This window comes from Oncorhynchus mykiss, chromosome 4, assembly GCF_057628025.1.
Source record: "Oncorhynchus mykiss isolate SJ-2025 chromosome 4, ASM5762802v1, whole genome shotgun sequence".
Lineage (NCBI taxonomy): Eukaryota > Metazoa > Chordata > Actinopteri > Salmoniformes > Salmonidae > Oncorhynchus > Oncorhynchus mykiss.
In genome coordinates, this window is record NC_143025.1 from 14810295 (window position 1) to 14835618 (window position 25324).

The 25324-nt window shown below is 42.2% G+C and overlaps 1 protein-coding gene across 10 annotated transcripts in view; it reads right to left on the minus strand.

Annotated features, from left to right (window-relative positions):
• The window catches only part of LOC110521343 (receptor-type tyrosine-protein phosphatase zeta), a 99903-nt gene extending 74927 nt beyond the window's left edge, over positions 1 to 24976 (minus strand). For 6 of the 10 annotated variants that reach the window (XM_021598843.3, XM_021598842.3, XM_090231210.1 and 3 more), the window contains exon 1: positions 9469 to 9746. In XM_021598843.3, the coding sequence (XP_021454518.3) occupies positions 9469 to 9532 (64 nt within the window). In that variant the 5' untranslated portion in view covers positions 9533 to 9746. Of the gene's footprint in view, positions 1 to 9468; positions 9747 to 24705 lie in introns of those variants that run through there. The other 4 variants (XM_090231212.1, XM_090231211.1, XM_090231208.1 and 1 more) reach the window with 1 other exon arrangement.
• Between the last annotated feature and the right edge of the window lie 348 nt (positions 24977 to 25324).

Sequence of the window (25324 nt, forward strand, 5' to 3'; positions counted from 1 at the left end):
AACAAAACTAGAACTGTTTGGCCATGAAGACCATCGTTATGTTTGGAGCAAAAAGGGGGAGGCTTGCAAGCCGAACACCACCATCCCACCCGTGAAGCACGGGGGTGGCAGCATCATATTTGTGGGGGTGCTTTGCTGCAGGAGGGACTGGTGCACTTCACAAAATAGATGGCATCATGAGGCAGGAAAATGGTGTGGATATATTGAAGCAACATCTCAAGACATCAGTCAGGAAGTTAAAGCTTGGTGGCAAATGGGTCTTCCAAACGGACAATAACCCCAAGCATACTTCCAAAGTTGTGGCAAAATGGCTTAAGGACAACAAAGTCAAGGTATTGGAGTGGCCATCACAAAGCCATGACCTCAATCCTATAGAAAATGTGTGGGCAGAACTGAAGAAGTGTGTGCAAGCAAGGAGGCCTACAAACCTGACTCAGTTACACCAGCTTTGTCAGGAGGAATGGGCCAAAATTCACCCAACTTATTGTGGGAAGCTTGTGGAAGGCTACCTGAAACGTTTGACCCAAGTGAAACAATTTAAAGGCAACGGTACCAAATACTAATTGAGTGTGTAAACTTCTGTCCCACTGGGATTGTGACGAAAGAAAGAAGCTGAAATAAAAATCACTTCTACTATTATTCTGCACATGTCACGTTCTTAAAATCAAGTGGTGATCCTAACTGACCTATGGCAGGGAATTCTTACTAGGATTAAATGTCAGGAATTGTGAAAAACTGAGTTTAAATGTATTTGGCTGGTGTATGTAAACTTCCGACTTCAACTGTATATACAGTGCCTTGCGAAAGTATTCGGCCCCCTTGAACTTTGCGACCTTTTGCCACATTTCAGGCTTCAAACATAAAGATATAAAACTGTATTTTTTTGTGAAGAATCAACAACAAGTGGGACACAATCATGAAGTGGAACGACATTTATTGGATATTTCAAACTTTTTTAACAAATCAAAAAACTGAAATATTGGGCGTGCAAAATTATTCAGCCCCTTTACTTTCAGTGCAGCAAACTCTCTCCAGAAGTTCAGTGAGGATCTCTGAATGATCCAATGTTGACCTAAATGACTAATGATGATAAATACAATCCACCTGTGTGTAATCAAGTCTCCGTATAAATGCACCTGCACTGTGATAGTCTCAGAGGTCCGTTAAAAGCGCAGAGAGCATCATGAAGAACAAGGAACACACCAGGCAGGTCCGAGATACTGTTGTGAAGGTCGCAAAGTTCAAGGGGGCCGAATACTTTCGCAAGGCACTGTACTATATTCTACTGTATTTTAGTCAATGCCACTCTGACCTTGCTCGTCCTAATATTTATATATTTTCTTAATTCCATTATTTTAATTTGAGATGTGTGTATTGTTAGTTAATTTTTAGTTAGTTAATTTTATACAAATAATGGAACATGAGTAATGACAGCTTCTGTGCTAATTTGTAATAATTGTTATGGAAAGGGTTGGGATCATGCTTGTTAGGGGGCACAGAGGGCGGTTACACAATCATCCTAATTGTTTACACGGTCCCATTCATTGACGTCATTACGCAATATGAGGAGAGCATTGAACATGATTGTCTCAGTAGTCTGGCTCAGGAGATACAATCTGTGTGTGTGTGTGTGTGTCCAGAAATGCAGGACAGGGAAGATGCCAGAGCTTACATGACCAGTCCATCCTGAATCGTCAATCTGAACCATCTCTCTCCTCAAGGATCGCACTACTATACAGAAGCCCCTGTGATTATTCATAAAGCAACAAGGCTTAGATAGGCGTTGAAAGCTAAGCACACAGCTAAGTAAGTTAGTGAGGATGGAAGAAAAAACATAATTGACGTTTCATGAAATTACAAATATAAATAATTGCCTCTATAAAAAGCAGTGGACAAGACACTGTGTTCCCAATTCTAACGGAACCCATGACAGAGATAAAAAGTTGATGAGGCTTTCCTACTCCACAGAAGAGATGCTTTCGGCAACTGTGGCAAATCGTTTTAACTAGATTTCCACATGCATAAAGGATTCGTTCTGATGATGGAGGCTGGTGGGGCTGTTTTGGCATGGGCTCGTCTAGACATGGACCTAATCTAAATCGGCCACATGGAGCCTGATCAACGTTCTCCAAAAAAGGACAACAGAAATAGAGGAGCAACTAAACCACATATTAGCTGGATGGGTGCACTCTTTGCCAATGTTGTATCTAGATTGTCCCGAATGTGTGAGTGGGAGGGTGGGTGGGTCTGTGAGCAGTTGTATGGGGACTCCTCTCTGCTGCCTGCTTTCATGTTATTTCTAATGAGCTGATTGAATTTTGTTAGATGAGAGAGAAAGAGTATTTTATGGCCTCCTATCTCTCGTGTCTTTACTGCTAGAGAAGCACCTGATCATAGGATGAATAGAGACAGCTAAAACAATGATGCAGGGATGATCATAGAAATGCTCTCAAAGAAACAACAGCTATAGAAGATTTGAAAAATGCTCTCACTAAGAGCAATGAATGGTTTGTTCTCTCCGTTGTGTTATTGTGTAAGGCGCAGTGACAATTTAAAGACCGACAGCTGACACAATGGCTCGAGAGTAAAACACTTCAGTTTGTGAGTGTACATATGACTACAGCACTCCCATTACGTTCCGTGCCTCACACTGAACATGCGGACACCAGAGGATGCACAGCCTCATCCGAGTAGAGTGACTGATCTACATCAGAGAAACCCCCTTCCTTCTTGTGCCCTGACAGTAGACACATGGGGCGACCAACAGACAAGAGGATTAGGGCTGTGACGGTCATGGAATTTTGAATGATGGTTATTGGTCAGTCAAATGTTATAGTTGTTTGAAAAGCAACAATAACACCACCACCTTGCTTGTTTTAGCAAGGACTAAGTTCATCAAGTTGTGAAGAGTCCATGTTAACACAGAAACAGACTCAACCACACAAATACCTGGCCGCCCCCGCTTCAGTAAGCTGTTCGTTCCACAAACAAAAAAACGGTTATGACGGTTATTTTATCTTCATGAAGGTCTTTACCCATAAATCAAATTTAACTGGTGACACACAAATTTAGCAGATGTTATTGTGGGTGTAGCTAAATGCTTGTGTTCCTAGCTCCAACAGTGCAGTAGTATCTAACAATTCACAACAATAAACACAAATCTTGAAGTAAAAGAATGGAATAAAGAAATATATAAATGTTAGGTTGAGCAATGTCAAAGTGGAATTTGCTTAAATACAGTAGAATAAAATACAATATATACATATGAGATGAGTAAAGCTGTATGTAAACATTATTTAAACATTATTAAAAGTGACTAGTCTTCCATTAAGTGGCCAGTGATTCCAAGTCTATGTATATGGGGCAGCAGCCCCTAAGGTGCAGGGTTGCGTAACCGGGTGGTAGCCGGCTAGTGATGGCTATTTAACAGTCTGATGGCCTTGAGATATAAGATGTTTTTCAGTCTCTCAGTCCCACCTCGCCTTCTGGATGATAGCGGGGTGAACAGGCCGTGGCTCGGGTGGCTAATGTCCTTGATGATCTTTTTGGCTTTCCTGTGACATCGGGTGCTGTAGGTGTCCTGGAGGGCGGGTAGTTTGCCCCCGGTGATGCATTGGGCAGACCGCACCACCCACTGGAGAGCCCTGCGGTTGCGGGCGGTTTCAGTTGCTGTACATACTGGATGGTGATACACCCCGACAGGATGCATCTCTAAAAGTTTGTGAGGGTCTCCTGAGGTTAGCACACACCCTTGTGGGGGCCCTGTGTTGAGGATCAGCGATGTGGATGTGTTGTTTCCTACCTTCACCACCTGGGGGCGGTCCATCAGGAAGTCCAGGACCCAGACGGACCGCACCCAGGTTACACAATCATACAGTAATTGTGCCAACCCTAGATATCACATCTTTACAACATGCTGCTTGCTCATCCAGGCTCTGGGCCATCCTCCACTCTCTGCCCTCCTCTGTAACCATATTTCTCTGTATGGAGTGATCCTTTCTAGTCTTCATGCAATATCCGTCTTTATGAGCTACTATCAATCTTTTGTTTTTCACAAGTCATAAAGCTCAAGGATTCTTCTATTGGAACATCGCTGCAGAAAAAGTCCTCCCACAGGTTTCATTGTCAAAGGGTAATCACATAAAGATGGCAGTATTATAAACCACTAGCCTGAAGGAGCTCAGCTCAGGGTCACATCAGCACAGAGCTCTATAGAAGATGACAGTTCTATAAACCACTAGACTGAAGGAGCTCAGCTCAGGGTATCACATCAACACAGAGCTCTATAGAAGATGACAGTACTATAAACTACTAGCCTGAAGGTGCTCAATAGTAGAGGTCCCGTGTGGCTCAGCACGGCCCTTGCAACGCCAAGGTTGTGGGTTCGATTCCCACATGGGACCAGTGAGAAAAAGTAAGAAAATGTGCACACTCACTTCTGTAAGTCACTCTGGATAATAGTGTTTGCTAAATGACCAAAAAAAAAAGTCACATGTAGTAGGTACCACAAAGCCACTCAGCAGGGGTTAGACTACATACTAATTGCTTTTCACCTGCATTAATATACTCTGTCCCTTGACCATCCATCAAGGTTAGAGTGAGTGCAATTACCAACTCATTAACAATCACCCAGTATTTCCATGGTGGCCCGGGGGACCAACGTCTGTAACTATTTTGAGTGATACGCTAATTGAAAATGTAGGGGCTCAGGGATGGGGGAAGACGTAGTGACAAGCAGGGGAGAGATATGGATAACTCTTTAGAAAGGCATTGCCCTTGACTGGTCCTGATCCACTTCACAAGGTGCAGACAACCAGCTTTTTGTCTCTGATAGTCTTTTATTTTCAGGTTTGACTTATCAGTAACCTGAGATGTCATTCACCAAAGCTTTTTGAGGTTCCACTGATGGCCTACTTTTGAGTGGTATCGTTCATCACCAATAGATTTTTGTCACCAAGGATGAAAGTTCAGTTTCAACATTTCGATCTGTAAACTCCTTAGATATGGGGCTACAACTCAGATTGAGTTGTACCCGGACTAGGCTCTGGACCCCTGATGGAAGCATTAGCAATGTTCACCACCAGCTATGACCAGCTTCTACGCTCCACTAAAGACTGCCAGTCAATCAGCAGAAATGGGTATCATGGTGGCATATAGAGCAGGATATTGTACTCATTTTGTTCTAGTGAAGTAAGTGATTCTATGAATATGGTGCCAACATTGAAATGCCAGCAGGCACAATCAGAGGTCTCTGATCTCCTCCATGGGTGGTGGTGTGGAAATAATGATCATGGTTTTGAGCACACCTGACTTTCACCAGACCCACAGTAACTAACTTGATTCGCTGCGGTTCGCAAACATTTTGAGCGGCTACTTCTAATTGGGAGTCCAAAGACAAAGATCTGGTATAATAAAAGTGATTTAAAAAATATATATATATATAGTCAGTGTGGGCAACTGTTATAATGGGGTTTCAATACTTGCTTTTCAATATCACATCAGGGACTCCCTCAAACCCTGGTTGTCGCTGGAATAATACCAAACCTCTGTGTCTTGGTATGTGTCTCTGTGCCGTGGGTCTTCTTCTAAACAATGCAAGGAACCAGTTTGACTGAAAGCTATATACCTTGGGGTAAACAGCTGCTGACTTCAAGGGCTTGACAATAAAAGGTCATACTGACAGACAAGTCCTAAAACACGCACCTAGGATCAGGTTTCCAGGTTTCCTTCTCCAAATCTTCAACTCAAAGTGTTTACAAAGAAATACTGTCAAACACTTGACCGACGTGGTTTGAGTGAAATAGTCCCCTGTACAGCCTTTGGCTCAGCACTGCCAAAATATTATTCAATTGATCAAAGTCCCAGTTATTTGCATAACTACACAGGCATGTCATACTACACACCTTTTTAAAATTGTTCACATTATGATTTCTGTCATAACTGAATACTGCCCAGACTGCATTCTACGCCAGGTTAAACTTTGTTGCAAAACAATTTGTCACCATCCTGTTAAAATCTTATTCCTGTAAGCACTTACATTTAATTTGTACCTTACTGGTATTTTATGTAAATTAAAAGAGCATGGACCTTTGGGGGAGTGTTATGTGCAGTCATATTAGTCCCAACACATCTACTTATTCCATTATGGGTGTCACATTGAGAATTAGAACTAAAAGTAAGATTCAAAATAAAGGGGAGGGGGGGATCACCCCCTAGCACTTTGACCAACAGTGTTGCTCACACAAGCTTGCTGGCCTTTATCTTAGTCACTTTGGGATTTCTATTCAGCATCAAAAGACAAGAGCCATCGATATAGAGTACAGTTAAGAGACCACACACTAACAGGCAGCCGAAGAGAAGAGGGAGAGAAATCAATGGATCTCTACGAGATTCTTCCTGTTCTCCCCAATGGTCCCAGAGTGAGCAGACCCTTTTCAGTTGCAAGACGGGCCACCCGGATCTGCCCTGTCCTCCATTAAGTGGCCAGTGGTAGGCATCAAGTAACCGGCTGGCAGAACACCAGTGGGAAAACAGCAGAGCTTGACTGTCACGCTAGACAAGATGGTTGGCCAAACCAAAGAGTCCACAGGGACAGAGAGACAAATGAGGAGGAGAATAAGTTGAGGGAAGAGATGGTGGGAAAGAGACAAGAGGACGAAAGGAGGGAGAGAAGAATGAGACAGGGGGGGTTGATGAGAGGAGGAGAAATGAGAAGAGAAAGATGAGAGATGGAGGATGATGAGGGAGAGAAAAAGTTGAACAAATAGATGGGACAAAAAGGAGATGAGAATAATGCATGTGAAAGTGTGAGATAAAGAGAGAGCATGAAAAGGGGGGGAAGTCTGGAACAAGACTAATGAATGTTCAAGTGCTGTTGAAACCTCAACTCCATCGCACTCCTAGCTTGGGGGGGGGGGGGGGACACTGAGGTGTCAAGGAGGGGGGCTTGGGAGCCAGAGCGTCAGAGCGTTGCCGTGACGCTCCTGTGACGGTTGTAACATGCTGCACTCTCGCACTTCCCCTCTAGTCTCGCAGCATGATAGCCTCCTGCTCCAACGCCGCCACTGCCTCTGGGACAAATTGGCGATCCATCGAGTGTCACGGTTACAATGGTCTCCCTCGCTGTGCGCCCCTTAATACCGTCCCCCTCTGCCAGCTTCTCCCCCACCCATACAAAACCAACCACTCTTCTGACAGCATCATTCGGGGAGGTCTTGGGAAGATTGGGGATATGGAGGAGAGTCCTGGGCACCACTATGGAGGCTTGGCTGGGATGTACCCCCACATAACCCCAGTCCTATTCAGTCATGGCCTGGGTGAGAGAGAGGGGTGACTCAGAGGATTCAGTGTCGCCCCTGTGCATGCTTGAGCGAATGTCGTTGAGCCTAACACCGACTAATCTGGTCGTCAAATAGCACTGCTGCTGCCGATTGGAAATCTGCTTGGCTTTTTACCAACAACCAGGGGATGGCTAAGAGGACCAGTGTGCCAAGCTGCTCTGGGTACGGTATCCCGCAGCTCCCTCTGAGAAAGAGGGAGAGAAGGAGAAATATAAAAAGAATGGGAGGAGAAGGTAGGAAAATGAGAAGAGTGGGTAGAAAGAAAGAGGGCAAGGTGGCATGGAGAAAAAGCTATTCATCTGTGCCAAAGGAGGAGAGAAGCGGCGTTTCAATTTCTATTGGTAATAAGTAATGATTTGGAGCTGTTAACAACAGTCGTAATCAGACAATGTTTGACTCATACACAATAATTGTTTTCCAGATTATGCAAATACACTCTATGCAAATAAACTCTTAAGTTGTGTACTCTGCAAGTGTAGTTTATTGTGCTCCTCAGTGTGATAACAACTACATGGGCAACCTGAAGGTATGAACTGGCAGTGGAACACTTCCCTCATGTACCAGTAAGCTACATCTGAAACTGGGTTAAGCATTGGACCACCAACCTTTGACACGCGGCTCTCAGGTGGTCATCCAAGAGGCACGAGGAAGGGGTGTGGCCTCTGGATCCCCACCAAACGACCAACCATCCGCCTGAATGACAGACTAACTATGACTGCCATCTGTCATGAGTCAGGACCACCCTGCGCCAAAACAACAAGCATAGAGACTTCCTCATCCGAGAGAGAGGGGCACTGTGGGTGATGCCCAGTGTAAATGTCCTATCTATAGCCCACCACGTTGGGAATACAGATGGCACAGGGTCTGCATTGCATTCAGTTCACTTGTGTCTTATTTCTTCCATCAATTCCTCTGCTGCCTTTCCAACAGCCACTTTCTTTGTGACCCACATTTCATCAAAGAGTCATTTAAACCACTCAACTGAAAGAGGCAAAAAAAGAGGTGGGGAGTGGTGGCAGAGGGGTGCATGTGGTAAAGCATTCAGCAGGTACCAAAACATTTGCTATACCAGTTCACAAGGCCTATCATAAAAGGCTCCTAAAATGAAATCTTAAGCAAACTGGCTTTAGCCAGCTTTTTTCAAATATTTGTTTAATGACTCAACCAAAGGATTAAACCAAGCATATCAGTCTCCTCCTTGGCACTGTACGTGTGTGCCATATTGAAACGGAACGGCTGAGACCAATTGGGCAAATTAAGAAAACACTCCTTTCACTCAGTTCTGAGGAGACATGTAAACCATCTGTTTATTGAAATATTTACTAATAATATTGGTAACACCAATTATTTATAAGCATACGACTGTCCTATAATAAAGCTAACAACACATTATGTATTTATTCAGGACCATTATGAGATATAAGATACAGCGGCATAGCGCAGTTTTGCGGGCCCCGCGCAAGACCCTTGGTATTGTACACATTTTGCCATAAAAATGTTGCTGTTTTAGAGCTCAGGGATTCTTGAAAGCCAGGACAATCGCAACCTTTTCCCCACAAATAGTTGTCTTAATATTAACAACATTTTAAATATATATTTTGATAGACCAAAGTATCAACTATCACGCCATGTAAAGGAACAAACTCATTTCGAAAAAACTGTACATAGCCTGTCTTTTTACTGTTGTTTTATTTCTTTACTTACCTATTGTTCACATAACACCTTTTTTGCACTATTGGTTAGAGCCTATAAGTAAGTATTTCACTGTACTTTCCACTTATTTTCTGGACAACAACATGATTCTACTGTAGGCTACTCCAAAGACGCACAACGCTTGTGCATCATGATTGTCGAGAGTATTTAATATAGGCTGAAAAACAATGATTACGTTTAGGTTTAAAATCTAATCAGTAAAAAGGATCCATGATGCATACAATGAAGGTTGTAAAGGGTAGGCTTGTAAAAACAAGCGAAGTTGATTTGAACCTGAACTTCACGCGCACTGCATTCTTGTGGAGAGAAAAACACATAGCCAACAGAATCAACTATCATCAAGTAAAAAAATAAATAAAAAGCTTTTAAATGTACTAATAATGAGAAAACACTAGATTAAATATCAAGTTCTTACCTAATTGACAGACGAGCAAGAGCTGAGTGAGCAATAGGAAACATCTTGAAGCAGCCGTTTCCATATTTCAACCTCACCAGCCTCGGTGGAGACAATAAAAAGGTAATGTCTGGTTCTGGGAAAGATACTCCCGGCAAGCGTGACGGTTTCACTATTGTTTCATGGTGGGAGTTGTGTGGTCCCAGTTTCTCTTCTATTCGGTATCTCCGGGGCGACTGTTCTACACGGAGATGTGTTTGAGAGCGTGCGCCTCCCACAGACCATAACAACGCACGAGCTCTATCTTGTTCAAGGGAGTTGAAGATAGTTTGTTTAAGCCTCCATTCATTTATTTATTGATTCAATTAATTGATTATGAATTGTGATGATTCCATGGAGCTCAGTTGCAACAGTTGTTTTGGTTACTTTTTATATGTATGCATAATATTTTCAACCACAAACTATAGGCTAAGGATAGGATGGTTGACCAAACTCCACCTCTACACATGAAATGGCAACGTTTATTGAAAACTTTTGGTTCACACATTTAATTTCACATGGATAGATTTTTTTCAGAGGACCTCTCTAGACATCTGTGTTGCCGCACTCAGCGGTCCCATTCTGTGAGCTTGTGTGGTCTACCACTTTGCGACTGAGCCATTGTTGCTCCTAGAAGTTTACACTTCACAATAACAGCTCTTATAGTTGACCAGGGCAGAACTTTAATGAACTGACTTATTCAAAAGGTGGCATTCTATGATAGTGCCAAGTTGAAAGTCACTGAGCTCTTCAGTAAGGCAATTCTACTGCCAATGTTTGTCTATGGAGATTGCGTTACACCTGTCAGCAAAGGGTGTGGCTGAAATAGCCGATTCCACTCATTTGAAAGGGTGTCCACATACTTTTGTACATACAGTGTATTTTCAAGCTTGCATGTTTCTTGCATGGGTCGTAGGATGGTCCATCACAAGTGATTCTCAACTCCAATGCTACTTGCTCACAGAGCCGGTTCACACATTTCTGATTTGGAGATGGAAGGAGTTTGTAACTGAACAACAAAACTTGTTGGAAAGCACCAGATATGACATAACTGGCAGGTACTCTGAGTCTGGGCCCAAGAAACACATGTTTGTTTTAATAAATTAATTTAAAAAATAATCTTTTATATATATAACAATATATATATACACACGTGTATGCATATATATATGTGTTTATATTTACATATACACACACATACACATATATATGTGTAAATATATATATGTGTATGTATATATATATATATATATATACAGTGCCTTGCGAAAGTATTCGGCCCCCTTGAACTTTGCAACCTTTTGCCACATTTCAGGATTCAAACATAAAGATATAAAACTGTATTTTTTTGTGAAGAATCAACAACAAGTGGGACACAATCATGAAGTGGAACGACATTTATTGGATATTTCAAACTTTTTTAACAAATCAAAAACTGAAAAATTGGGCGTGCAAAATTATTCAGCCCCCTTAAGTTAATACTTTGTAGCGCCACCTTTAGCTGCGATTACAGCTGTAAGTCGCTTGGGGTATGTCTCTATCAGTTTTGCACATCGAGAGACTAAATGTTTTCCCATTCCTCCTTGCAAAACAGCTCGAGCTCAGTGAGGTTGGATGGAGAGCATTTGTGAACAGCAGTTTTCAGTTCTTTCCACAGATTCTCGATTGGATTCAGGTCTGGACTTTGACTTGGCCATTCTAACACCTGGATAGGTTTATTTTTGAACCATTCCATTGTAGATTTTGCTTTATGTTTTGGATCATTGTCTTGTTGGAAGACAAATCTCCGTCCCAGTCTCAGGTCTTTTGCAGACTCCATCAGGTTTTCTTCCAGAATGGTCCTGTATTTGGCTCCATCCATCTTCCCATCAATTTTAACCATCTTCCCTGTCCCTGCTGAAGAAAAGCAGGCCCAAACCATGATGCTGCCACCACCATGTTTGACAGTGGGGATGGTGTGTTCAGCTGTGTTGCTTTTACGCCAAACATAACGTTTTGCATTGTTGCCAAAAAGTTCAATTTTGGTTTCATCTGACCAGAGCACCTTCTTCCACATGTTTGGTGTGTCTCCCAGGTGGCTTGTGGCAAACTTTAAACGACACTTTTTATGGATATCTTTAAGAAATGGCTTTCTTCTTGCCTCTCTTCCATAAAGGCCAGATTTGTGCAATATACGACTGATTGTTGTCCTATGGACAGAGTCTCCCACCTCAGCTGTAGAGCTCTGCAGTTCATCCAGAGTGAACATGGGCCTCTTGGCTGCATCTCTGATCAGTCTTCTCCTTGTACGAGCTGAAAGTTTAGAGGGACGGCCAGGTCTTGGTAGATTTGCAGTGGTCTGATACTCCTTCCATTTCAATATTATCGCTTGCACAGTGCTCCTTGGGATGTTTAAAGCTTGGGAAATATTTTTGTATCCAAATCCGGCTTTAAACTTCTTCACAACAGTATCTCGGACCTGCCTGGTGTGTTCCTTGTTCTTCATGATGCTCTCTGCGCTTTTAACTGACCTCTGAGACTATCACAGTGCAGGTGCATTTATACGGAGACTTGATTACACACAGGTGGATTGTATTTATCATCATTAGTCATTTAGGTCAACATTGGATCATTCAGAGATCCTCACTGAACTTCTGGAGAGAGTTTGCTGCACTGAAAGTAAAGGGGCTGAATAATTTTGCACGCCCAATTTTTCAGTTTTTGATTTGTTAAAAAAGTTTGAAATATCCAATAAATGTCGTTCCACTTCATGATTGTGTCCCACTTGTTGTTGATTATTCACAAAAAAATACAGTTTTATATCTTTATGTTTGAAGCCTGAAATGTGGCAAAAGGTCGCAAAGTTCAAAGGGGCCGAATACTTTCGCAAGGCACTGTATGTATGTGTATGTAAATACATATACATTTGATACACTGCCGATTTTCCTACTTACAAAGCATGTAGATTTTGTCATTTTTATCATAGGTACACTTCAACTGTGAGAGACGGAATCTAAAACAAAAATCCAGAAAATCACATTGTATGGTTTTTAAGTCATTAATTTGCATTTTATTGCATGACATAAGTATTTGATCACCTACCAACCAGTAAGAATTCCGTCTCTCACAGACCTGTTAGTTTTTCTTTAAGAAGACCTCCTGTTCTCCACTCATTACCTGTATTAACTGCACCTGTTTGAACTCGTTACCTGCATAAAATACACCTGTCCACACACTCAATCAAACAGACTCCAACCTCTCCACAATGGCCAAGACCAGAGAGCTATGTAAGGACATAAGGGATAAATTGTAGACCTGTACAAGGCTGGGATGGGCTACAGGACAATAGGCAAGCAGCTTGGTGAGAAGACAACAACTGTTGGCGCAATTATTAGAAAATGGAAGAAGTTCAAGATGACGGTCAATCACCCTCGGTCTGGGACTGATATGTGACACATAATGCCAAAATAACATGCAAAACAGGCAACATATATATATATATATATATATATATATAGTTTGTTGTTGCCTGTTTTGCATGTTATTTTGGCATTATGTGTCACATATCAGTTTTCTAAGAATGTAAAAAAAATATATACATGTATATTGAGGTAATAAAGCCGCATACAAACATGGCCTCTTTTTTTATTTTCTTGAGTAAGGCAGCTCCTAAATGCAGGTGTTTCAGCCTAGCTCAGTGCTTTCTTTGGTGGAGGGGTAGCCAGCAGAAAATACAGAGCGTAGAGGTTGGTAATCTTCTCTAGTTGCGCCGTGATTGGCTCAGTGTTCTGTCACTCATGGGGGCACTATGTTATCGCAACATCTACAGGGAGAGATAAAAAAGTTCAAGCCCCTTTGGGTGCTGCCTTTGATTGGACTGATCATGTCAACATCATACTTTCAAATTCTTAGCTAGCAAGCAGTCATCATCATGAATCATCGACAATCTACTGGCAAATCCTTTTTAATCGTCATTCAATATGAAGAGAAAATATAGATAAAACGTATCGGTGCTTATCTTCCATTAGACATAAACATTACACAACAAGTTGGAAATTGCAAATCAACAATGAGTGGTTTGGAAGAAATCAGTGAGTAATTGCAAGCGTTGCACAGCAATCACTATTTTTCTTCCCCTGCCTGCTATTCAGGTGGAGTGGGTGTGTGGTCCAAGTCTGGGTTTAAGGGTCTCTTTTCCAAGCTTAAAAGGATAAATATTAATACGCAACACCGTGGGCCAGAAAAGGTTGAGTACTTTGGCCATGCCGTCAATCCAGCATGACTTCTGGCATTTTCTGGAAATTCGGGACTGGGAAAACTAGCTGCAACTGGGAAAATATATTTTGAATGGTCATCCAACTCGGAATTCCAAGTCAGGAACTCGGGCCTCTTTCTAGAGCTCCGACGTGAAGATCACTAACGTCATGATTCAACCTTGTTTTTCTCCAGAGTTCCCGGTTGTATGACAAAATTTGCCCACACGAAGGACCGCTGCACCACTTTCCTGTTCAAGTGAGCACAGCACAACAATGGTGAGGCCAAAAATGTATTGTATGCTGCTGCATAAATTATATTATATGCCAGGGAGATTTGTAAACTGTAGCTAAGAAAGTAACAAAATGTGTAACAGTCGTGGCCAAAAGTTTTGAGAATGACACAAATATTAATTTTCACAGTCTGCTGCCTAAGTTTGTATGATGGCAATTTGCATATACTCCAGAATGTTATGAAGAGTGATCAGATGAATTGCAATGAATTGCAAAGTCCCTCTTTTCCATGCAAATGAACTGAATCCCCCCCCCAAAAAATTCCACTGCATTTCAGCCCTGCCACAAAAGGACCAGCTGACATCATGTCAGTGATTCTCTCGTTAACACAGGTGTGAGTGTTGACGAGGACAAGGCTGGAGATCACTCTGTCATGCTGATTGAGTTCGAATAACAGACTGGAAGCTTCAAAATCAGGGTGGTGCTTGGAATCATTGTTCTTCCTCTGTCAACCATGGTTACCTGCAAGGAAACACGTGCCGTCATCATTGCTTTAAACAAAAAGGGCTTCACAGGGAAGGATATTGCTGCCAGTAAGATTGCATCTAAATCAACCATTTATCAGATCATCAAGAACTTCAAGGAGAGAGGTTCAATTGTTGTGAAGAAGGTTTCAGGGCGCCCAAGAAAATCCAGCAAGCACCAGGACCGTCTCCTAAAGTTGATTGATCGGGGCACCAAGAGTACAGAGCTTGCTCAGGAATGGCAGCAGGCAGGTGTGAGTGCATCTGCACGCACAGTGAGGCAAAGACTTTTGGAGGATGGCCTGGTGTCAAGAGGGGCAGCAAAGAAGTCACTTCTCTCCAGGAAAAACATCAGGGACAGACTGATATTCTGCTAAAGGTACAGGGATTGGACTGCTGAGGACTGGGGTATCATTTTCTCTGATGAATCCCCTTTCCGATTGTTTGGGGCATACAGAAAAAAGCTTGTCCGGAGAAGACAAGGTGAGTGCTACCACCAGTCCTGTGTCATGCCAACAGTAAAGCATTCTGAGACCATTCATGTGTAGGGCTGCTTCTCAGCCAAGTTAGTGGGCTCACTCACAATTTTGCCTAAGAACACAGTCATGAATAAAGAATGGTATCAACACATCCTCGGAGAGCAACTTCTCCCAACCATCCAGGAACAGTTTGGTGATGAACAATGCCTTTTCCAGCATGATGGAGCACCTTGCCTTAAGGCAAAAGTGAGAACTAAGTGGCTCGGGGAACAAAACATCAATATTTTGGGTCCATGGCCAGGAAACTCCCCAGACCTTAATCCCATTGAGAACTTGTGGGCAATCCTCAAAAACCCACAAATTCTGACAAACTCCAAGCATTGATTATGCAAGAATGGGCTGCCATCAGTCAGGATGTGGCCCAGAAGTTAATTGACAGCATACCAGGGCGGATTGCAGAGGTTTTGAAAAAGAAGGGTCAACACTGCAAATATTGACTCTTTGCATAGGCTTCATGAAATTGTCAATAAAAGCCTTTGACATGTATGAAATGCTTGTAATTATACTTCAGTATTCCATAGTAACATCTGACAAAAATATATAAAGACACTGAAGCAGCAAACTTTGTGTAAATAAATATTTGTGTCATTCTCAAAACTTTTGGCCACGACTGTATGTTGTGTAGTAAGCTGTTAGTAGACCATGTGCCTCACCCTAATAACTTGGTCCCTTTCCCCCTCATAACTTAGCCTACTGTTCTGATTTAGTGGTGCACATGTAGCCTATAGCCTGTTTTTAGAGAAATGTCATCATCAAATATTGTAAGAGCTTTAGCTGTCTGCTTATATGCCCCCTTTATTTATCGTACAGTTCTGACTTGGTGGACAGAGAGAATTCTGTAAGAACGGCGCATGTTCTGAATTCTGTCGCTGTACATTTCAAAAGTGCTGAACAAATAGTTATATTGACTACGTCCATCTTAGCTCGCTCATTTATGTCTTCATTTCAATTAGGGATTTTTTTTTAATTACATTTTTTATTTAACCATTATTTAACCTTTATTGCCTCTTATCCGCTCATCATTCCCTTATGCCATAGTTTGTGCATTTCAATTGTCAGTAGAAACCACATCTGTTTAAGCAAGTCACCCATATCAGCTATGTTTTTTAAAAAGGCAATAAATGAGGTTGAATGAACTGTTTTGCTGCCAGACAAGGCTCCACTGATAACCAGGTGTAGCAGTGGTAAGGATTCACTCCATGTTGCTGAAAAGAAAGCTCTGTAGTTGGAACAGCTTTATGTAAGACCTAACAGTTTGTCGGAACCGTTTGTCGCTGTTATAGTGCAATTCATATATTGTTTAGTGTTGTTTTGTGTACTAGCTTGGCTGGCATGCATCAAAAACATGCTAAAATTGCCACTGCATCCATCACTGGACAAAAGTTACTTTCTCGGTGCCAATGTATTACCACGTGAGAAGCTTGTGTTATGTGCAAACATTTTCAACAGTCGTCATTGGGGCGGCAGGGTAGCCTAGTGGTTAGAGCGTTGGACTAGTAACCGGAAGGTTGAAAGTTCAAACCCCCGAGCTGACAAGGTACAAATCTGTCATTCTGCCCCTGAACAGGCAGTTAACCCACTGTTCCTAGGCCGTCATTGAAAATAAGAATTTGTTCTTAACTGACTTGCCTGGTTAAATAAAATAAAATTGACTTTATAAAATGTTCTATAACTTCTCCTCCAATGTCATCTTAGAACATTGTCAAACCAGAAGATAATGCATTCCTTAAAAAAATCATACTATCCAGAAAAGTAAGAAAACTATTTCCCCAGATGTTGCCCTTTAGAATTGGAATTGTAGCAGTGAAAACCGCCATGTCCATTTGTGATATTAGAACAACAAAGATGTTACTTCAAAACAACAAACACAGTTTATTTTTTTTCCTTCCTTTTTTCCTTCATTGCACATTATTCCACGCTCGATAGAACAGCAGAGTATGTGCTACTTTTTGTTTAGCTTGATGCTGGAGCTCCTCTTCGCTGTTTAATAAACAATACATAAACAATAGCAAATGCGCCTTGGGCAGCCAGTGGTACTGTTTTGCCTAATCTCAAATTCAAAAGAACTGGGCCTGGCAGGTCAGTGGAGAGAAACCACCAATGAGTAACCATCTCTACTGATCAATACAGGAAGTGGAGTGGATGACGCAAACTCATTAGGACTTATGGAAATATACATGTGTACAGCAGTATTGGAGAGGATGGTTCATAGATGAATGGTAGGCCTATTGTTAGGACAGCACTAAGCAAACCATAACATGTAGAAATAGAGAAATTATTTAAAAAATATGCAGTACCAGTCAAAAGTTTGGACACATCTACTCATTCAAGGGTTTTTCTTTATTTTTACTATTTTCTACATTGTAGAATAATAGTGAAGACAACAAAATTATGAAATAACACCTATGGAATCATGTAGTACCCCAAAAAGAGAGATTATTCAAAGAAGCCACTGTTTGCCTTGATGACAGCTTTGCACACTCTTGGCATTCTCTCAACCAGCTTCATGCGGTAGTCATCTGGAATGCATTTCAATTAACAGGTATGCTTTGTTAAAAGTTAATTTGTGGAATTTCTTACCTTCCTAATGCATTTGAGTTAATCAGTTGTGTTGTGACAAGGTAGGGGTAGTATACAGAAGATGGTATTTTACCAAATAGGGCTAAGTCCATATCATGGCAAGAACAGCTCAAATAAGAAAATAGAAACAACAGTCCATCATTACTTTAAGACATGAAGGTCAGTCAATCCCGAAAATGTCAAGAACTTTGAAAGTTTCTTCAAGTGCAGTCGCTAAAACCATCAAGCACTATGATGAAACTGGCTCTCAGGAGTACCGCCACAGGAAAGGAAGACCCAGAGTTACATCTGCTGCAGTGGATAAGTTCATTAGAGTTAACTGCACTTCAGATTGCATCCCAAATAAATGCGTCAGTGTTCAAGTAACAGACACATCTCAACGTCAACTGTTTAGAGGAGACTGCGTGAATCAGGCCTTCATGGTCGAATTGCTGCAAAGAAACCACTACTAAAGGACAAAAATAATAAGAAGAGACTTGTTTGGGCCAAGAAACATGAACAATGGACATTAGACCTGTGGAAATCTGCCCTTTGGTCTGATGAGTCCAAATTTGAGATTTTTGGTTCTAACCACCTTGTCTTTGTGAGACGCAGAGTAGATGAACGGATGAACTCTGCATGTGTAGTTCCCACCATGAAGCATGGAGGGGGAGGTGTGATGGTGCTTTGCTGGTGACACTGTCTGTGATTTATTTAGAATTCAAGGCACACTTAACCAGCATGGCTACACCTCCAGGCTGTGTAAGGGATTTTTGACCAATAAGGAGAGTGATGGAGTGCTGCATCAGATGACTTGGCCTCCACAATCACCGGACCTCAACCCAATTGAGATGTTTTGGGATGAGTTGGAACACAGAGCAAAGGAAAGTCAGCCAACAAGTGCTCAGCATATGTGGGAATTCCTTCAAGACTCTTGGAAAAGCATTCCTCATGAATCTGGTTGAGAGAATGCCAAGAGTGTGCAAAGCTGTCATCAAGGCAAAGGGTAGCTACTTTGAAGAATCTAAAATCTAAAATATATTTAGATTTGTTTAAAACTTTTTTTTGTTTTTGGTTACTACATGATTCCATATGTGTTATTTCATTGTTTGATGTCTTCACTATTATTCTACAGTGTAGAAAATGAAAATAAAGAAAACCCATTGAATGAGTAGTTGTGTCCAAACTTTGGACTGGTACTGTATATATTGTTCAGTTTACAGGTCAATACTGCTACCAAACATCCTGTTCAGATGCCTAAGTTCCACCCATGGATAATGTTACATGGGAAAAAGCAACAGGCATAGAAACATATCAACAGCAACAATTCCCCAAGGTGTTTGACTGAGAGTTTTTCAGGACATCAGATAAGCCTCCATTATTGGAAAAATATAATTGTCTAATGCTCATGCTGTATCATTGAATTTCCATGCGATGGAGAGCTGGCCGTCCATATAACATTGCTAAAAAACACTGACAGAAATCGATGATTATTTTACTCCAATGAGTACTTTGAGTTTCTGTTTGTAAAAATGTTGTTCAGTCCAGCTAAAGTAGTAATCCTTAGGATGAGGAAATAAATGTCTACCTTCAAAGGGAGGATGAGAAGAGAGGGGTGGACGAGGGTTGATATTGGGGATGGACCAGTTCCAGAGTCCTCCTGTCCCAGATTCAACTGTCCCACAAACTAAGGGAAATTGGACAAGATCTGAGGCTGCCAGGAAAGGCCTGTCCACAGAAGATGAACTATCTGTGTCCAATCCACTCGCAGGGAGCTTCAACAGCAGCCAATCAACTGACTTCAGGCCAAAAGGGAATTTGAAGCCCCGGATTGACTACTTTGAGATGACTCTTCAAAAGAGGTCAAACCAGAGGTGGAAAATTGATTATCTCTAGTCATTCTTCCATTCTTTTCCCTTAGCACTGAACATAATTATAAGAAATATAGAGGTAGTGCCTCATTTCAAATCCCATTTGACAGCAAGAGAACCAAGGACATGGAATAGAAGGTTGTGGCATATCTACCAAGTAACCCTATTAGTGCCGTTATTTTGTTGTATTCTCGTGTTTTGACAAGACCTACCTTTGTGTGTGTGGCATATTGGAAGTCATAGTTGTTATTGCTACTCTATAAATACTTTGAACTGTAGATGAGTTTGAAAAATAGCATAAATTCCTATTCCTTTTTCTCACTACATGACAGTTCTACACGTTTTTCAATTATCCTCTGGTGTTGCTTTAACGCCACACCCCCCTTAGGGATTAAAGTAATGAGGTCACATTACAAATCACAGAAAGGGTTTAAAGATATCATCCTCCCTCATTTATTTGGTTCACTGCCTTGGCACATGGTTTCCATGACACTAGGGGTTTGTTGAATGACACCAGCAATGTTATCGTCAACCAACTGCCAATAATGTGGGCAGGCAAACCGCACTGATAGTCATCGATCCTCAGTCTGTCACTGTTGATCATGGTAGGAGATGTCAGTGCAGCAGTCTTGGTCCTACCCCATTACCATTCTTCATCACCATTCAGTTCTATGGTTAGGGTTCCAGTGATGTAACCTTGAAGCATTTATTATCAAGTTGTGATTTTAGTTGTTCACTATTTTCCCTCATACATCATGGCCTCAGAAATTACTTTTAAAATATTTTAGCGTGCCTCACAAATGGCGCAGAGGTCTAAGGCACTGCATCGCAGTGCTTGAGGTGTCTGTTTACATTCAAGATGGCGTAGCAGTCAGACATCTTCGTCTTGTCACATGTATATATCTTTTTTCTTTGCATATTTTAAAAATATTTTTCTTAACCTCAACATACAATATGCCTCACCCAATATGGTATGGATCTGCTATTTTTTTTACTTCAGAACCGGAACCCCCAACAGAAGCTAGTCAGCTAACTAGCTACTAGCTACTAGCTAGTAGTCAGCTAGCCACTGCTAGCAGCCATCAGCTAACCTTTAGCCCGGACAACTCTTGCCAGTCTGCTCAGTGCGATTCAAACCAGAGCATATCGGACTTATTTTTCTCCATATCTCCAGATTCCTATCACAAGCTCTGAACTTTTTCACCTAGATCGTCGCAGCTAGCTAGCTGCTATCCGAGTGGCCACTCCTGGCTAACGTCTATGTCCCGAAGCAAGCACCAATTAGCCTTGAGCTAGCCTATGCTAGGCCCATCTCCCGGCTAGCTGAAGAGGTCCATCAGCCACTCTTTAGGCTACAATACCTATTTTGCCAATTGGCCTGGACCCCTTTTACTGCCGATACGGAGCCCCGTCGATACATCACGACTGGACTACCGACGTAATCTGCCCGAGGGGGGTTTTCAATAGGCTCCTCTGTCACGACGTCCCCTGAATACCCATCTGCAAGCCTGCTAGCTGTCTAGAGCATATCGGACTGTTCGCTGAAGAGGCCCATCGGCCAATTTTTTGGGCCACTATACCTATTTTGCCAATTGGCCTGAACCCTTTTATTACACAGAGCCCTGCTGGATCCACCACAACTGGTCAGCCGACATAACTGCACCTGGGGGCTACAACAGACATCTTCCGTCATGACGTCCCTCTAAGGCCCCTCTGCTAGCTTGCTAGCCCCGGCCCGCTAGATGTCTGAATCGCTATGTCTCCATCCCACCTAGCTACTCACTGGACCCCTATGATCACTCGGCTACGCATGCTTCTCCCTAATGTCAATATGCCTTGTCCATTGCTGTTTTGGTTAGTGATTATTGTTTATTTTTGTTATTATTTCACTGTAGAGCCTCTAGCCCTGCTCAATAAGCCTTAGCTAACCCTTTAGTTCCACCTCCCACACATACGGTGACCTCACCTCGTTTAAATCAAGTTTCTAGAGACAATATCTCTCTCATCGTCACTCACTGCCTAGGTTTACCTCCACTGTATTCACATCCTACCATACCTTTGTCTGTATATTATATTATCTATTCTACCGTGCCCAGAAACCTGCTCCTTTTACTCTCTGTTCCGATCGTACTAGACGACCAGTTCTTATAGCCTTTAGCCGTACCCTTATACTACTCCTCCTCTGTTCCTCTGGTGATGTAGAGGTTAATCTAGGCCCTGCAGTGCCTAGCTCCACTCCCATTCCCCAGGCGCTCTCATTTGTTGACTTCTTTAACTGTACAAGCCTTGGTTTCACGCATGTTAACATTAGAAGCCTCCTCCCTAAGTTTGTTTTATTCACTGCTTTAGCACACTCTGTCAACCCGGAGGTCCTAGCCGTGTCTGAATCCTGGCTTAGGAAGACCACCAAAAACCCTGACATTTCCATCCCTAACTATAACATTTTCTGACAAGATAGAACTGCCAAAGGGGGCGGAGTTGCAATCAACTGCAGAGATAGCCTATAGAGTTCTGTCTTACTATCAAGGTCTGTGCCCAAACAATTTGAGCTTCTACTAAAAATCCACCTTTCCAGAAACAGGTCTCTCACCGTTGACGCATGCTATAGACCACCCTCTGCCCCCAGCTGTGCCCTGGACACCATATGTGAATTGATTGCCTGATCTTCAGAGCTCGTGCTGTTAGGTGACCTAAACTTGGACATGCTTAACACTCCGGCCATCCTACAATCTAAGCTTGATGCCCTCAGTCTCACACAAATTATCAATGAACCTACCAGGTACAACCCCAAATGCATAAACGAGGGCACTCTCATAGATATCATCCTCACCAACCTGCCCTCCAAATGCACCTCTGCTGTCTTCAACTAGGATCTCAGCGATCACTGCCTCATTGCCTGTGTCTGTAATGGGTCTGCAGTCAAATGACCACCCCTCATCACTGTGAAACGCTCCCTAAAACATTTCAGCGAGCAGGCCTTTCTAATCGACCTGGGCCGGGTATCCTGGAAGGAAATTGAACACATCACATGAGTAGAGGATGCCTGGTTATTCTTTAAAAGTGCTTTCCTCACCATCTTAAATAAGCATACCCCATTCAAATAAATGTAGAACCAGGAACAAATATAGCCCTTGGTTCACTCCGGACCTGACTGCCCTTGACCAGCAGTAAAACATCCTGTAGCGTACTGCATTAGCATTGAATAGCCCCCGCGATATGCAACTTTTCAGGGAATTTAGGAACCAATATAGACAGGCAGTTAGGAAAGCAAAGGCTAGCTTTTTCAAACAGAAATTTGCATCCTGTAGCACAAATTCAAAAAAGTTCTGGGACATTGAAAAGTCCATGGAGAATAAGAGCACCTCCTCCCAGCTGCCCACTGCACTGAGACTAGGAAACAGTGTCACCACTGATACATCCACAATAATTGAGCATTTCTCTACGGCTGGCCATGCTTTCCAACTGGCTACCCCTACCCCGGGAAACCGCCCTGCACCCCCCACAGCAACTTGCCCAAGCCTCCCCCATTTCTCCTTCACCCAAATCCAGGTAGCTGATGTTCTGAAAGAGCTGCAAAATCTGGACCCCTACAAATCAGCCGGGCTAGACAATCTGGACCCTCTCTTTTTCTAAAATGATCTTCCCAAATTGTTGCAACCCCTATTACTAGCTTGTTCAACCTCTCTTTTGTATCGTCTGAGATACAAACATTGGAAAGCTGCCGCGGTCATCCCCCTCTTCAAAGGGGGAGACACCCTAGACCCAAACTACTACAGACCTATATCTATCCTACCCTGCCTTTCTAAGGTCTTCGAAAGCCAAGTTGACAAACAGATCACCGACCATTTTGAATCCCACCGTACCTTCTCCGCTATGCAATCTGGTTTCCGAGCTGGTCATGGGTGTACTTCAGCCACGCTCAAGGTCCTAAATGATATCATAACCACCATCGATAAGAGACAATACTGTGCAGCTCTTTTCATCAACCTAGCCAAGGCTTTCGACTCTGTCAATCATCACATTCTTATCGGCAGACTCAACAGCCTTGGTTCCTCAAATGACTGCCTCACCTGATTCACCAACTACTTCTTAGGTGAATTTCAGTGTCAAATCGGAGGGCCTGTTGTCCGGACTTCTGGCAATCTCTATGGGGGTGCCACAGGGTTCAATTCTCAGGCCGACTCTTTTCTCTGTATACATCAATGATGTCGCTCTTGCTGCTTGCGATTCTCTGATCCACCTTTATGCAGACGACACCATTCTGTAAACTTCTGGCCCTTCTTTGGACACTGTGTTAACTAACCTCCAGACGAGCTTCAATGCCGTACAACTCTCCTTCCGCGACCTCCAACTGCTTTTAAATGTAAGTAAAACTAAATGCATGCTCTTCAACCGATCGCTGCCCACACCTACCCACCCATCCAGCATCACTACTCGGTTCTGGACGGTTCTGACTTAGAATATGTAGACAACTACAAATACCTAAGTGTTTGGTTAGACCTTAAACTCTCCTTCCAGAATCACATTAACCTGTTTACGATATTGGTTCCCAATTGGGAATCAACCCTCCCACGTGCAGCTGAAACGGTGGCGCATGGAACGCAAAAATATTCTTAAAAATATTTAACCTCCACACATTAACAAGTCCAATAGCTCAAATGAAAGATAAACATCTTGTTCATTTAGCCAGCAAGTCAGATTTCTAAAATGTTTTACGGCGAAAACATAGCACATATATATGTAAAACCACCACCAGACACAGCTCATTTCAATAGCCAAAACATGCAATCAACAAACGCAGGATTAAAAAATAAATCGCTCACTAACCTTTTGAAAATCTTCATCAGATGACAGTAATATGACATATTACACAGTACATATTTTTTTTTTTCAATAATATGCCATTTATATCCATAAATGTCCATTTACAGTGAGTTCACCTTCAGAAATTACTCAAAAATGCCCGCAGGAAATCTATGTAGCGCGGCAAGATAACGTAAATAGACATCATAAACTTTGACTAAATATACATGTTCTACATATAGTTAGAAAGATACACTGCTTCTTTATGCAACCGCTGTGTTAGATTTATTTTTAACGTTACAGAAATCGCACACTATTCCATATTGTGAGACAGCGCTCAGTTCCAAGCTACATTTCCACGTAATGTTGGAGTCAACAGAAACACAGATTTAAGCATAAATATTCCCTTACCTTCGATGGTCTTCGTTCAGAATGTTCTGGAAGGCTTCATACTTACCCAATACATCGTTTGGTTTCAAGTCTTGCGTCTTTGTATTAGCTACTGCTAATAACATCAGCTGAAATGCACCCAAAACGTCCTCTGGTCCGGATAAGTTGCGCATCAAAACTTCAAAATTACACATTATATGTCGACTAAACAGGTCAAACTAAGTGCAGAAGCAAGCTTTATGATGTTTTAGACGTGCAAAACAAACTTCAATTCAATCGGCCATCGTCTGCCCTTCTCTTCAGTGCTGGAAACAAAGGAATGGCTGTGACCAATTCGCGCCCATACGCACAGCCTATTCTCTCGTGGCACGCACTAATTTCACTCCCATAGGGTCAATTCTCGCGCGATTTGAACGGTTTGAAGCTCTAATGAAAGAGGACATCTAGCGGAAGAGATAGAAAGTGTCCGCAGAATCATAGCTGGTTGGGAAGGGTGGGGGCCATGACGTCAAAGTTGCTCCAACTTTCATGGCCACAAAAACTAGTTTGGAAGAATGCCTGCCCTGTGAGTTCTGCTATACTTACAGACATAATTCCAACGGTTTTAGAATCTTTAGAGTGTTTTCTATCCAATAATAATTTTTATTTGCATATATTAACAATTTTTGACAGATTTTTTTTCCAGT